General features: G+C 49.6%; 1 protein-coding gene across 4 annotated transcripts in view; it reads left to right on the top strand.

Annotated features, from left to right (window-relative positions):
- TAMM41 (TAM41 mitochondrial translocator assembly and maintenance homolog) overlaps window positions 1–10,153 on the top strand; it is a 45,422-nt gene extending 35,269 nt beyond the window's left edge. The window contains exons 8-9 of one of the 4 annotated variants that reach the window (XM_072941870.1): window positions 9,319–9,508; window positions 10,084–10,153. In XM_072941870.1, the coding sequence (XP_072797971.1) occupies window positions 9,319–9,508; window positions 10,084–10,138 (245 nt within the window). In that variant the 3' untranslated portion in view covers window positions 10,139–10,153. Of the gene's footprint in view, window positions 1–739; window positions 1,674–6,444; window positions 6,581–9,318; window positions 9,509–10,083 lie in introns of those variants that run through there. The other 3 variants (XM_006206806.4, XM_072941871.1, XM_015241405.3) reach the window with 3 other exon arrangements.
- The last annotated feature ends 4,906 nt before the right edge of the window (window positions 10,154–15,059 follow it).

The following is a 15,059-nucleotide window of genomic DNA, read 5'->3' as shown; positions in this document are numbered from 1 at the left end:
AGACCACGAGTGGCCAAACGTGCCTTTCGTCTGCCCTCTCCCACGGCTAAGACTTGGGCTGGAGGCAGATGAGGAGTCACTGAATTTCACTATCGTTGCTCCAGTTATCTTCCCACTTCTAGGACTGCTGTCAAGTCCAAAGCCATTCTGATTCCCACTCCTCTGTGTGTGTGCTTTCTGGAAGCCTTTTAGGTGTTCTTTTTCCCCAGGGCTCTGAAATTTCTCAGTGATGTGTTTCGGTGTACGTCTCTTTTTATCTGTTATACTGGATACTCATTGCCCTTCAGTTTGGAAGCCCAGAATATAAAAAAATTGGTTGATTTCTTTCCATCTGTTTTCTCTCTTCCCTTTCTGGAACTCCTTTTATTCGAACATTGGACCTCCTAGACGAGTCCTTTGGGTTTTCTTTCTTTTGTCTCCTTTTTTTTTGATCTCTTTGTCCTTTTGCTTTGCTTTCTGGGAGATTTTCTCAACTTTAGTTTCCAACTCCTCTATTGAGTTTTTTATTTCTGCTATATTAATTTCTAGGAGCTCATTTTCTTCTCTTTTCTTTTCTTTTTTTTTTGTTCTCTGAATATTCCTTTTTTTCTAAATTTATTTAAAACATCCTGTTCTTGTTTTAAGCATTTAAACACATCTTTGGCTATTGCCAAATTGCCCTCCATAGTGGTTATATCAGTTTATCATCCCACTAGGAGTAAACGCAAGTTCCCATTTTTCTCGTTCTTTCCAACACTAGGTATTGTCAAACGATGGACTTTCTAGCTCCGTCTTTCTTTCTGCAGCCATCTACTGAGCATCCCTCAGCTGCACGCCACACAGGGTACCAAGTGAACACAAGCCCATCCTGCCATCAAGGACTCCATAACCTAGGAGGGAAGACGGGCATAAACAGAAGTTGACAGTACAGGGGATAAATGGCACAGAGGTGACCAGAGGAAGAGAGTGATCTCTCAGCCTGATTCTGATCCCTGGGCTGAGGCTGCCGGGGAGCTGCACACAATCATACCTCCTGACAGCTCACCCCCCGCTGCCTGGGCACTGCCAAGGGTGGCCCTCCTGAGTCTTCGGGGAGATTCAGCCAGGGAGTCAACAAGGGTTTAGTAGCACATATGCCAGAAATACTCAGCTGAAGATTTTCCTGGCATGCAGGGGTGCATGGCTTTGCGTTTCCAATTAAGGTATTTATTTAATCTATCTTCCTGCTGATTTGTCCTGGCAAGGCTGAATATGAGGTGCTTCTGTTTGCTGGGTGGCTCAGGCTGTTAATCTGTGCTCTGCATGATCGCAGCTGCTTTGCCATAACCCTCCTGGGGTGAGGCCAGGTGCTTGGGCACCTTTTACTTTTGGCTTCCTGTGCTATAAGGAACTGCAAGGTTTACTGATTTTCTTTTTTAGTTGTGATAATGCTGGTGTTACAAGGTTAAAAATCATTTTCTTTTAGAAATACGTACTAAGATATTTACAGATGGAATGACAGGTGTCTGAGACTTCTTCAAAAGAAAATATGGTAGAGGGACGTGGGTGAGGGGGGTGACGCAAGATTGGCCCTGAGTTGGCACATTGTTGAAGCTGGGTGAATGTGTGTGGGAACACACTGTGCTGTTCTTTTATAAATCTGAGTTTTCCTCAAATAAAAGTTTTCGGGAAAAATCCCTCCTTATCTCTTGATACGTCAACCTGAAGTCAATCTCTGATCCTCTTTCCACTTGTTCTTTCCCATCGCCAGCAGAGGGCGGTGGAGATCGCCTCATAGAGCCACAGCCCAGGCTCCCCCGGGGCCGGAGCACCCAGTGCTAGTTCCCTGGCGTGCTTGCTGCCTGCTTTCCTTTCCCTTCTAAAGATGCCTCGTTGGATTGTGGAAGTCCAGAGTGACCACCAAGGTCTCAGGAACTGCGGAAAGTGACAAGCATTCCTAAATCCTCTGGGTTTCCTACCTGTGCTGTGCCTTCTCTGGTGCATGGGGTTGAGGGCAGGGGTCTGTGAGTCCGGGACGAGGGTTCCAGTTCCAGCTCAGATACTGTGACGTGGGTGAGTTACCTGATTTTTCCGGGTTTGAATTTCATAGGGATAGTTCTACCGACCTTACCAGGTCGTGAAAAGATACATGAAAGTATCCAGCACCGTGTCTGGTCTTTCCTCTTTGGTTTCCTCACCCGAGCATCTCCGGACCTCTCTCTGGAACGTGCTGGTCCCTTCACCTGTCTGCATCTGGAGGAGGCGAGCAGCCATGGGCCCCTCGTGGCAAGCACAGACCCTCTCTCCTCCTGCGCTCTGCTTTTAGAAGTCCTCTTGCTGTAATCAGAGAAGAGGTGCAAGCAGTATTCAGAAGGCAGGTCACTGGATCTTGGTGGTCGGAGGGATGTGGCAGGGAAGGAGGGGCAGAGATAGCTCCCAGGTCTCTGGCTCCGGAGGCAGGAGACAGCGGTGCCCTTCCTGGAGGTGAGGGAGCGTCGGGGAGGAGGATGAGTTTAATTTTTGAAATTTTGCTCTATTTTCCCCACTTGACTTTCTGGTTAATCAGAATGAACTGTGGGGTCAAATACTTGTTTACCTCTCTAGCTACGAAAGATTCAACTGAATTAGCAAGACAGCTTGAGTCTTAATCCTAAACAGATTCCAGCGGGCCTCAGTTTGACCCTCACAGCCCTTCCCTGAGCATCACAAAAGGCATCACTGATTGTCCCCTGCTTTTTCATTTTTTTTTTTTATAACCGAAACCTTTTTTGCCCCCATTTTTTGGTACCTACACGTTTAAATAAGAAAACCACATGATAGCAGTTAAGATTTTTCTGGTGATATATTTATCATTTAAACCTGAAAGCTTTAAAAATAAATTGTACTTCTGTCTCAGAGGAGATTTTCTTTGTAGATACAGCTCCTGTGGCTGGAAATTAATTGGAGGAAGGTTACTGATTTCCTCATTTATAAAAGTACAGGAAGGTGGCAACCTCTCACAACCTGGTCGCATCCCTGTCTCATGTTGTTTCCTGGAGAATTTTGTCTGTCCTTGGACTCATCAGTTTAAGGTCACATAGGGAATTCGTAGTCTTACGTGTGTAGTCATTTTGCGTAGGTCCCATGAAACAAGCTGGAAATCAACAGAAGAAAAACCTTAGGAGCCACATAGTGAAGTGGATTCCCATGTGCTTCCAGAACAAAATCCTGACTTTGGCTGCCACTCAGAGTTCACGACGATGAGCTTCAAGGCAGTAAGGATCTGCCTAAAGGGACGTAACTAGGAGACTTGGCATCTCTACCCACTGGGCAGGAGCACAGGTGACCAGGATGGCTCTTAGAGTAAAGTTTCTCTCCTAGCAGGTTGTCTTCTCAAGACGCATTCTAAATGCAGGCTTCCTAAATCACCATCCTTTTCTTTAGAAAGGAAGCAAAACCCAAACGTAAACTTGGTGTCGGCCCAGTAGACCTCTGTGGATTGGAATCTCTGTGAGGGCAGAGGCCAGAACTGCTGCTCGTACCAGTGTCCCCAGCAGCTAGCTCAGGTCTTGTAGGTGCAGGTGCCCAGTGAATTCTTGTTCACAGTATTTCAGTGACTGAATACATGGAAGATCCGGAATCTTCTGGCCTTAGGAGAAATCTCCATATATACAGAGAAGTGCACAAATGTGGTGAATTTTCACAAAGGGAACACACTCATGAGCCCAGTGCCCAGTTGAAGAGCTATAACAGGGCCAGTCCCCAGAGCCCCACTGTGTCCCATCCGTCACCACCCCTCCAACAGTAACTGCAAATGCCCTGCTTCTGTTTTGCCCATTTTTGAACTTAACATAAATACGAACCTCCTTGTGTCTTTCACTCCTCGTACCATCGCTGAGATTCATCGCGGTGTTGGGAGAAGTACACTGATTCTCGTTGCAACTAGTCCATTGCATGACTATTGCACGATTTATCCGTTCTACTGTTGGTGATTCCCTGGGTTGCTTCCAGCTTGGAGCTGCTTCTCAGAGTCCTGCTGTGCGTGTTTTGTGCCTGACTCTTGGTGAGCGTACGTATGCATCAGGTTAGGTGTCTGCGTAGGGAATTACTGGATCATAAAGGACGCGAATGTCCAGCTGCAGGAGATGCTACCGAACAGTTGTCCAAATCACTCCCGTGGGCGGAGTTCCTGCACCTCCGTGGCCGATGCTTGGTACTGTGTCATCCTCACTTCAGGCACTCTGGTAGGTGAGTCGTGGTGTCATACTGGAGTTGTAACTTATGTTTTCCTGACGACCAGTGAAGTTTGGGTGTTTGTTCATGTGTTTACTTGGATATACTCTTTTGTGAAGTGCCTCTTCTAGTGTTTTGTTCATTTTTCTGTTGAACTGTCTGCCTTTTCCTTACACTGAATTCTCCATGTGGCCTGGACGCAGGTCCTTCACTGGGTATGTGTGTAGTGCAAAGCTCACTCACTCTGGGGCTTGTCTTTTGACTCTCTTAATGGTGTCTTTTGGTGAAAAGAAGGGCTTAATCTTACTTAGTCCAGTTTATCAATTTTGTCCTTTAAGGTTAGCAGCGTTTTGTGTCCTGGTTAGGAAATTTTGCCTCCTTCAAGTTCATGAAGTTTCATCCTCCACCTTTGTTGCAATTAAAATATTAAGGCAGAAAGGGTTTTTCCTTCTAATCTGTTAGTTCTTAACCTTTTGCAAATCCTGGCTCCCCTGTGAGCCTGACTAAAACTCGGGGCTTCTGCACAGATGTGTGCACACAGCAGACTGCCCATGGTTCCAGGGAGCTCACATGCTGACGTCGGAGAACCCCTCATCCCGTCCAGCCCTGCACTCTGCCCAGAGAAGGGGTCACCCTGTGGCCCAGCTGGGGCTACATCCACGTCTCCTGACTCCCATTCCAGTGCTCTTCTTAATGCAGTTCCCTGCTGTGATCTTTCTGAGAATGTGTCTCTGGCAGAGCCGTCGAAAGGAGAGACTTTTTAATGAAGAGAAGTTTCTGTCCGGTGGCGGCAAAACATGTGGCTCCATGGGGACCCTCCTGGGCTTCCGTGTGCTCACCTTCAACGCTAGGTCCTCGCAGCCTGTAAGTGAGGTTTTCCAAGCTGATCCCGGACTTACCACGGTCCATGCATCTTCCTCTCGCTGTGACTCGGCGCCCCAGGGTTGCTCTGTTAACCTCTCTGTGTGCAACCACCTTAGTGACTTGATTGGTTCTGGCTGGAATTTTTAAAAGCACCTTACGTAATGAGTGTTCGGTCTCAATGCTCAGATGGGTGAGGCTTACCAGAGTGGTTGCTCCGGGGAGAAAATTAAAAGGAGTGGAGGCGGAGAAAGCAGCTCCGAGGCTCTTGGCTAGGCTGTTGGTTTGCAGTAGTCAGTCCGTGGACCAGCCATGCCAGCGTTTCTAGAAGCATCTGCTAATGGTTTTACTGGTACCCTGCCTTTTTACCTGCCAGTGCCTGTAGTAGCCTTGTGAAAGGTCCTCAGTGCACCAGGCCGCCTACAGGTAGTGTGGCAGGTGTTCTCAAGAGAGCACAGACTCCAGGGCGGGGAGTGTCCGGAACCAGCCCGGGGACTGTCAGCAGTGCCCCCTGAGCGCACCGCCTCTGACGCCCGCAGTGCGGCCGCGATCTCGTCCTCAGCGTGGAGGGGGTTGAGCCCACGGTACCGCCTGCACGTCAGATCCCAGGGGATCTGACAGGCGGTAACATCTCGTTTATTCTGTCTCGTGTGACTTCTTTCCCGTGAGCCCCAGAGAGCCTCTTCTCCGGTTTCATCGGGTGCCTGTGGTTATGTAGGCGGGGTGCTAGAAGGTTCCAAGTCTGAGTGAGGTGCTTCTGCTCCATCATTACAAGTGCTTACTGAGCACCTCTGTGCTGGGTTCAGCACCGGGTAATGGGGACCCAGTGATGAGTCGGACAAGGTCCCCGTCCTCACATGGCGCCTGGTCTGGGCAGCGGGGCAGGCGAGCACCGCAGTGTGGTGAGGGCCGGGCTGGAGGCGCGCGCCGGCCGTGGGACGGGCGGTCGGTGTCTGAGTCAGCCCAGAGGGGCTTCGGAGCCTCCCAGGCGCAGAGGGACGGAGACGCCCCTCGCGGAGACCAGCGGCAGTGCGCTGGGGGTGGTTGGGAGACACTGGTGGGTGGAAAGGGGGCCGAGGTTGCCCACTTACACACAGAGTCTTGTCTGTGTCTGTGTCTGCCTTTCTCCTTTTTAAAGGAGCTGCTAAATTCAGAGGTTGCTCGTAATCACAAGCGTCCCTGACCCCAGAAGCTTGGGTGCCTCTGGCGTCTGTGTCACTGCCTCCGCAGATGCCGACCTCAGTCTCTTCCCCTCGCGTTGACCACAGTGGCCCCGGGTCTCCTGGACCCCTTGGCCAGCCCATCGCTGCTCCACTCTGAAGATGAGCCTGTGTAACAAGTGTCCTGGAGCCCCTGCTGAGTGTCCGCTCAGTGAGCCTCGGCGTTCTCACTCTCTCTTCTTTTCTCTTTTAGGCCTGAAGAAATCAGTGATTTATAGTTCACTAAAACTGCGTAAAATGTGGAAAGGATGGCTGAGGAAAACATCCTGATTTTGCTTGCGTTTATCTATGTTGTATGTAGATGAATAAAGTGATCCTTTTTGACACAACAGTGTCTGTTACTTTGACCTGCTGCTTGAATTTGAAGACACCTTGGTTTGCATAATACGGGACTTTGGAAGTGTGCGTGTCAGGCGTTTATCCAGGGGGACCCAGCACGGTTGAGGACTCGGCATGGGAAGAGCCCTCGGCACACAGCCCGTCTGGGCCCTGCTTTCCTAGGAGCTTCAGCTGCGGTCTGTTCAGTACATGAGGGCTGGAGGCCCGAGAGGTGGTGCGTGTGCTGTGGGCGGCGGCCCGGGGTCTGTCTGTCTTCATCCCGCACACTCGGTTTGTTCCAGTGAGAGCTCACCAGTGTCCACTGGTGTCTTCCTAGATCTGGGTGTTTCACGTTTCCCCTTGTTCTCCACACCCAGGACAGACTATGCAGCGCTTCCCTCTCACAACAGGACACCACGGAGGAACTGGAGAGCCCGAGGTTGGTGGGCTTCAGGGTCGGTTTGATTCAGCAGGTTAACAGAGTCATCCAGGACCACCTTCCCTCCTCTCGCTGCGCTTTGCCGTGTTGGCATCGTACCAAGGCCGGCTCCCCTCTTAATTCTGAGACTGCTGACAACAGCCTCAGGGTCCTTGTGCTCCCCTGTCCGCAGCTGGGGAGACAGAGCGGGTTCCTCTCAGAAGCCGTCTTAGAAAGCAGGGAAACTCCGGCAGCCCCAGCAAGCCTCCACCTGGTTTCCTGGGCCCCAGCTGGGTAGCAGCCCACCCCAGCACCAGTAGCAGCAGAGGTGCACCGAGGCCGACGAGCCTGGGCCTGCGCCTCTCGCCCAGCAGAGGGTCCCCCACCCCGAGCTCGCGGGCGCGGGAGGAGCGGACGCCTGGATGGGAAAGGATGGGGGTGCTGGTGGGAGGCAGCTGTCAGCCCCCTCACCGGTCACGTCATCTCTTTAGTCCAACCTCAGGCTTTGTCTTTCTTTCCTCACATTGTCTCCTGGCCTCACACTTTCTACCGCTTAGTGCTCATGGGCACACCTTTGGGTTCTTTTGGACATCTGAATACAAGTTTTCTACTTCTTTTTTCTACCTTGGGGTTCAGCTCATTCCAACCCAGAAGAGCACAGGCTTAGGATGTGACCCAGCTGGGCTGAGTCTCCACTCCACTGCTGACTAGCTGTGTGACTGTGGGCCAGCTGTTCAGCCTCTCTGAACGGTTTTACCATCCATAAAATAGGTAACAATACAAACCTCCGGGCTGTTGTGACGCTCCTACGAGCTGTGTCCTTTGTACTAGGACACTGCCTGGTAGCGTTCAGTAAATGGCACTTCTGTCATTATTTTGTGTTACTGTTTTTGTTATTTTCTTCTATAAGCCTTTTGATTTCTTTGTGTCAAATTCTTCGTCAAGAAGCTGAAATGATTCCCCACTGCTTATGGGGTAAAAGAAGTGTTTCTCATCAGCCTTAGTCGGTTTGGGCTACTACAGCAGGATAGTTTGGCTTACAAACAGCAGAAATGGATTTTTCACAGTTGGGGAGCCTGGAAGTCTGAGATCCAGGAGCCAGTATGGCCGATTTCTGTGAGAGCCCCCTTCCTGGTTGCAGAGGGCCGTCTTCTCCATGTCTCCTCTCATGGCCGGGAGTGTGGGACCAGAGCAAGTGCTCCTGTCTCTTCCTATGAGGGCACTAACCCCAGTCCATAGGGCCCCACCCTCGTGATCATATTTCCTTCCGAAGGGCCCACCTCTGAACACCATCACGTTGGAGGACAGACACTCAGCCCATAACAAGCCTATTCAAGACCTAGAAACTGACTTGACCTGACTTTAGCATCTGCTCCCTGTATCTGATAGAGCTGTCTCCGCCCCTGGCTGCTTTGCAAGGTGGATGCTCAGTAGAGCACAAAATGTCAGGGCCATTTTCCAGTGGGGATACCTCAGGCTCCTGGAGAGAAGGTGGCTGCCCAGGTGCGCATCATGGTGCCTGGGGCCTTTTCCTGCACACCCTGTAGCTCTCACAGTTGAGGAACATCTGAGCCTTTGTGTTCCACTCCCCCTGTGTCATATTCTTACCTTCCTTTCCTCGGTTCATTCTCAAGTGTAGGTACCTCAGTTGGGATCCATCACACAGGTAGGTAAGGATGAGAGGTGAGGCTTCCTCTAGGAAAAAGGAATTCTTTGGCAGGAAGTAGCTCTTCTCAGATTCCAGAAGACCCAGAAAATAAAGATATTTGAGAGTCAGACCTCCTTCCAGCTGTGTTTTGGGGCAAGCTCTTTAACCTTTCTGAGCTTCAGTTTCTATGCCAAGACGTAGGTTCTAATACTGGCAGGGCTGGTATTAGAATTAAGTAACGTGCATGGCCCCTCACCGGGTCTTGGCCCCTCGCAGGGTCTTGGCACCTAATAACAGTTCATCGTTCTGCAGGTCACTCTGCTGTTCAGTTCAGATGGTGAGTCCTGCTAGCACGGGCTGGCCCACGTAGTCAGGGAAAGAGAATCCATCCTGGGCATACTGAAGAGGGGACTTAATGAAGGGAATTAGTTACAGCATGCCAAAGGGATTGGCAAACAGAAGAGAGAAGGGGTGTCTGGAGGAGGAGGAAGGATGACTCACGAGACCAGGAAGTCCTGGGCTGGACTCTCCAAGGTGACCTGCCAGCTGTGAAGCTGGAGACGATGCCACGGTGGCTTCAAAATATGTTGGCAAATTTGGGGGCCTCTTCCCATGCACAGGAGGCAGGCTCTTAATTCTCCCTCCTTGAACAGGGGCTGGCCTTTGGGGCTTGTTTCTAACAGATAAAATGCAGTGGACGAGACACTCCAACTTACTGGATGAGATCCTACAGGGTGACACAGTTCCCCTGGCTCTCTCGGGACACTCGTGCTCAGATAACCAGCCGCCATGCTGTGGGGAAGTCCAGGCCACGCGGAGAGGACAGGTGCGCACGGTCCAGCTGACAGCCAGCACCAACTGCCCGGCCAGCGGGTGAGCACGCCTCTGTGGTAACTCCAGCTCTAGCTGCTGCCCAACCGCAGCCAGGGTGGGACCCCAAGCCAGGGCCGCTTGGCTGAGCCTAGTCAACTTCTGGACCCCTGGGGGGAATAACAAAGTGACTGTCACTGTTACAAGTCACTAAGTTGAGGGCAGACTTGTTCAGCATTAGATAATTGGCCCAATGGCCCTGCTGCTGTAGGAGCTGCCATAGAGCTGCCACCACGGCCCAGACACTGCCGGGGACCTGGGTCCCGCTGCTGCGGTGGGAGGCAAACCCAGAGCTTCCGCACCCTCTGACCTCCGGCCACTGTCTCCACCTGCTGAAACCTGATGGAAAGTCACCTGGTAGGAAGGTGGGGGAAGGGAGTGTACAGCCCAGCGTGGAGGCTAGAACGGGAGTGGCAAGACCCACAGGTAGAACAGTGCCACGTCCACTCCGGTGACAGGCCATCCACGTACACCCTTTAATCCCACCTGACCTTCCTACCATAACAGCACAACCTCCGGGCCACACAACACCATGCAGCCCTCCTTGGCACTAAAGGAAGTGTCTCGCTTTCTGGCAGAAAAGAGTGTTACTTCCATCTCTGGCTGATCCTCTGGCGATCACAATCTCCCTGACAAGCGTGCAACCTAGAAATGAACCCAGGAGGTTCACCAGCGTGCCTGTCGGTGAGCGAGAGGGCGAACCTGTGCTGGTAAGTGCATGTGCGTCCACATTATCGAGCAAGGAAGGAAATACGCCCACCTCGTTTTTTGTAACTGGCCAGGGTGTCACAGCAGACAGTGTTTCTCCTGTCCCGCTCCCTCTGGTCAGAGTTCCTCCCCTGAAGGGGCGACCCAAGTCTTCATTCCTGCAGGACTGGCATCCTTATGTATTTGTGGGATCCTCTAGGCTTTTATTAACTTTCCCTGTTGAACGTGGTTCCAAGCGTTACCTGTTGGGCGGTGAGAATTTGCCAGTGCTTGCTGTTCTCATCAGTGTTTCTTATATTAAGTCATTTACCCTCAAAGCAACCCTCTGAGGAAGGTACTTGTATTATCCGACAGAGGAGGACTCTGAGGCTCAGGCGGGTTAAGCAGGTTGACACACGCGTGCGGGAGCGGTGTGGCTCGTCTCAGGACCCCCGTGCTGACCCACAGCTGAGCACACAGACGGCGCAGAGATGGCAGCTGTTACTGGGGTGCAACTTCCGTTTGACTGAGACGTGTCTCTTGGAGAATCTTTCACTCACTGCCCTACAAAAGTGACCAGTTGACCAAGTAAAACTTAAATACAGAAATCTCCCTGACTTCTGGCCAGAATTCCTTAAAGCACTGTTTCCAAATTCACAACTGTCTAACAGAAGGCCTGATTTCCGAAAGAGAGCCTCCCTGCAAATTGAGTCACGGCTTCCAGCCATAACGTTCCCCTTTATTAGCCAGGCAGCCTTGGAAAAAGCTTTGGGTTTGGTGACCAGAGACTCATGATCAAATCCCAGGTCCGCTCTGCCACAGGTCAGCCAGGTGACGTGGGGCCTGTCTGAGGGGGTTGATGGTTGAATTTCCTCGTGTGACTTCTTAGAGCTCAGAGGTGACCCTGCAGTTCCTGAGGGGTCTCCGTGGCCACAGCCCTGGGTCGCAGCTCCTGCTGAGTCGTGGATTCTTACCCTTTGGGGCACTATGTGGCCCCGAGTCTCCCCTGGAGCCCTCCCTTCGGTACCCCTGAAGTCTCAACACGGAGCCTGGACTAGAAGGGGCAAGACTCTGATCGTCCAGCTGAGAGATAATGGTGGTCCAGGGCACTGTCCTCGCAAGTATGTTTAGCGCAACCTGATGGCTGAACACAGAGGAGGTGCTGCACAGGCTGGGGCTGGGGCAGCCAGGGGAGAGGTGTGCCGCTTCCCAAGCTTGGGGTTCAGGAGGAGGAGCAGATGTGGGGGTGGCATGCAGACGGTGATAAATTCAGGTCTGGGCATGCTGAGTTTGGGAGGTCTGTGGGAAGTGTTCAGCAGACAGCTGGCTGCACAGATCTGGAGATGAAAATGTAACTGAGGGTTGGCAGCTACTGGGGGTGGTTAAGGACACCATGGGGGTGGGTGAGATTCCCCCGGGAAGTCTGTAGAGTGAGAAGAGAAGAGAGCCAAGAGCACAGCCCGGGGCCGCCAACATGAAAGGGATGGGCCTCTCATGCAAGGGGCAATGCAGCAGAGGCAGCCCAGGAGAAGCGTGTCGGTCACACGCGGGACGGTGAGGAAATGTGCAGTTGTATGTCTCTTCCCCTGAAGAGCCCATTTTCACTCCTCGCCGCAGCATCCTGCCCTCTGGGAGGGTTCATTGTCTTCTCCCGGAGACAGCAGATTTGGCCTCATGACTGGTTTTGGCCAATGAAGCGAGAATGGAAGTGACACATGTCACTTGTGAGCAGAAACAAGGAGCCAGCCCAGCGTTCGTCATGTCTCGTTCTCCTCCTGCCACGGGACTGGCAACGCTCCAGGTAGAGGCAGCTCCGTCCTGGGTCCCAGAGTGAAGAAAGCATGGAGCGCAGTCACGGCTGGCCCGCAATGCTCTCTTAGCGTGAGCAGAAAACAGACGAGGTCTGGGAAACACTCATTACTGCAGGGTAGCCGAGCCTGTCCTGACCGACGGAGTGGGCAAGGTCACAGTCAACTGGGAGGGTCAAAAAAGATTTCATGCTGCCAGCTGATTTACGGATTTTTGACACGGGTGCTAAGGCATAAATAGAGCAAAGAGTGATTTTTTTCAACAATACATAGATATGTTGACATACAGAACAAACACATTCAAATATTGAACATTTATATGTTAATGCTTTTCTCTGACACAAGATCTCATAGCCCCATGCTGACCAGGAAGGTTGTCCTCTAGATGCACGCGGCCCTAGGGCCCTTGAAATGTGACCTCTCCACCTGAGAGATGATGCAGGTGTAGAGGACACACCAGATTCTGAAGACTTAGTATGAGGAAAAGGAATGTAGAAAGTGTCATTAAGAGTTTTTAATATTGGTTGCATATTGAGATGATGCTATTTTGGATACCTTGGCTAAATATATCAATAATGCTGATATGAACACCAACTTCTTCTGTTTCTTGTTACTTTTTTTAATGTGTCCCTAAACAGTTTAAAATTACCTGTGTGGCTCCCACAATGTCCCCGCTGGGCAGGGCCCCCCTGGGCCTTTTCACCCAGTCTGTACACTGGTTTCTTTCCAGAGCGGGGTGAAGGCTGTTCTCTCTTCCTGTGACGACAGGTGAGAACTGTCCATTTCCTGCAGTCAACCCTGCCTTGCCCACAGGAAGCTCTCATGAAAGTTTATTGAGGAAAATGGTGGAGCAAGAGCGTCCCCTCTGTTTTACTTCCCTCTTTTAGATGTTGCTGTGCTACTTTGTTTCTCAGATTCTGAGCTGCATCACAGATGGGAAAGAAGAGAGGTTGTGGGTGTGTTTAGGGTGTGTGAAAGGGAACGTAGCTTATTGGGGCGTTTGACGTCATTCAGAGAAAGCAGCTGGGCAAAGACTGTACACAGACAATGGCTACTGCTCGTGCGGAGTCTTAGCAGCTATGAACAGGTCTCTGAATGCTTCTTCATGGGCATTGTTGAACTTAAGTCTCATAAAAACACTATGAATAAAAAAAACAGTATTTTTATCATCCTCACTTTGCAGGTGAGGGAATTCTCGTCTCTCCAAACTCTGGTTTATATTACCTGCCTGGCCCTATGTGATTTGAGGTTTCAATCCCTGTTCCTTGGCCAATTCCATATTTTTGTACCGAAAAATCAATTGAAACCAAATGGGTAGGGTTCCAATCTATGTCTTAGTTCAACGACTTTGATTCAGATTTTTTTTTTAATTGAAGTACTGTCAGTTACAATGTGTCAATTTCTGGTGTACAGGCACAAGGTTCCAGTCATGCATATATATACATATATTTGTTTTCATATTCTTTTTCATTAAAGGTTATTCAAGATAGTGTTGATTCAGATTTTTAATCAAATACATTTACCCTGTGATTTAGACTCAATTCAATCCCTAGTACAGGAGATTCCATTTAAGTTTTTCTTTCGTAAGGATAGTCTAGTTATTTAGCATAACCTTATTATGCATCTTTCCTAACCCAAAGATAATTTTAAGGTTTCCTTTTTGGGAGAACCAGATGCTGAAAGCAGTTTGTTTTTCAAATTTTGGAGCAATTCCAGAATCTGAAACTAATCGAAGCAGAGAACTATGAATTCACTGGGAGGTGACCTATTTCCAATTCAGCAGGTCAGGGAGGGATTTGGGGTAATATTTTTCACTATTTTATTAGGAGTATAGTCACAGCTAGCACAAATGTCAAGCTGTCAGTGGCTTCACTTAACTAGAACAACAAACATATGTTTTCCAGATATTTTTATTCAAGACAAAAAAAGCAAGAGATTTTTTTCCCAATAAAAGAATGAGAATTTTAGAAACACTTAACTCATTTATAAATGTAAAATACATTTATTTTTAAAGTATGCACTGAGCATATTTTTATGCTTTATTTTTATATACTTTTATGGTGTCTCCATCAGGTTTGCAAGTGAACCTTAAACTGCATGATTATTTTACATATGATGACGTCCACACATATGATTTTGTAGCTAACATTCTTCTTAGTTTCTCCACCCTTTTTATTCACAGAAGAGAAAGCTTTCCCATTTTCCAATTCCCAAATGCTATTTCCGCACAGTATGAATTGATCTAAGGGAAATACATAGTCTTTCTTCCTATGCTTATTGCTGTTAGAAGCTTAATTATCAACTCAGAAAGTGACTGCATGGTTTAACGGGAAAGGTGTGACCTCTGGGGGTGGTCAGACCTGGGTTCAAATCCCAACCCGGATGCTTATCACCTGAGTGGCCCCAGGAGGTCATTTGTCCTCTAAGAAGTTGGGGAAATGGGGATAATACCTACTTTGCAAGGGTTGGCACGAGGCTCAAACTAAACAGCTATAGTCGTATTTCATCTGTCGTAAAGCATATGTAGACTCTCCTCTCTGATGAGCTGCAGTGACTAACAGGCAGAACGGTGCACAGGAAAGGGCTCAGAATTTGAAGACCCGAGGGGACAGAGGCAACATTGCTTAAGTCCCTTCTGCTCTCCTGTGCTTTACCTAAGTTGTATCATTTCCTTACAATAACCCTGCCAGGTGGGTGTTAATACTCCCATTTTGCCCTCTGTTCTTCTTACTATACCTCCTAGATTGAAGTTCAAGGCTGTATTATGCCAATGACTATGTGACTGTGGGGACATTTATTCTAAAGCTCTTTTTTTAAATCCGTAAAACCATGGCAGTATGACTTCTGACATCACATCGAAGCACCTCAACTGCTTTTTTTTGGAGACACCCAAATCCTTTTTAGAGCTAGATTACCTACAAGTACAAAAGTAAAAGTTCAAAAACTTTTAGGATCCAGTGCAATAACCTATATCCTAACATCTTAGCTCCCAGTAGGAGTCCAGTAGAGACATCTGGATCTGAATCCAGTTCCCTCCACATGCCCCCTGCACAATGGCT

Source organism: Vicugna pacos, chromosome 17 (genome assembly GCF_048564905.1).
Source record: "Vicugna pacos chromosome 17, VicPac4, whole genome shotgun sequence".
NCBI lineage: Eukaryota > Metazoa > Chordata > Mammalia > Artiodactyla > Camelidae > Vicugna > Vicugna pacos.
The sequence above is the reverse complement of the archived record's forward strand: the minus strand, read 5'-3'. Positions and strand labels throughout refer to the sequence as shown.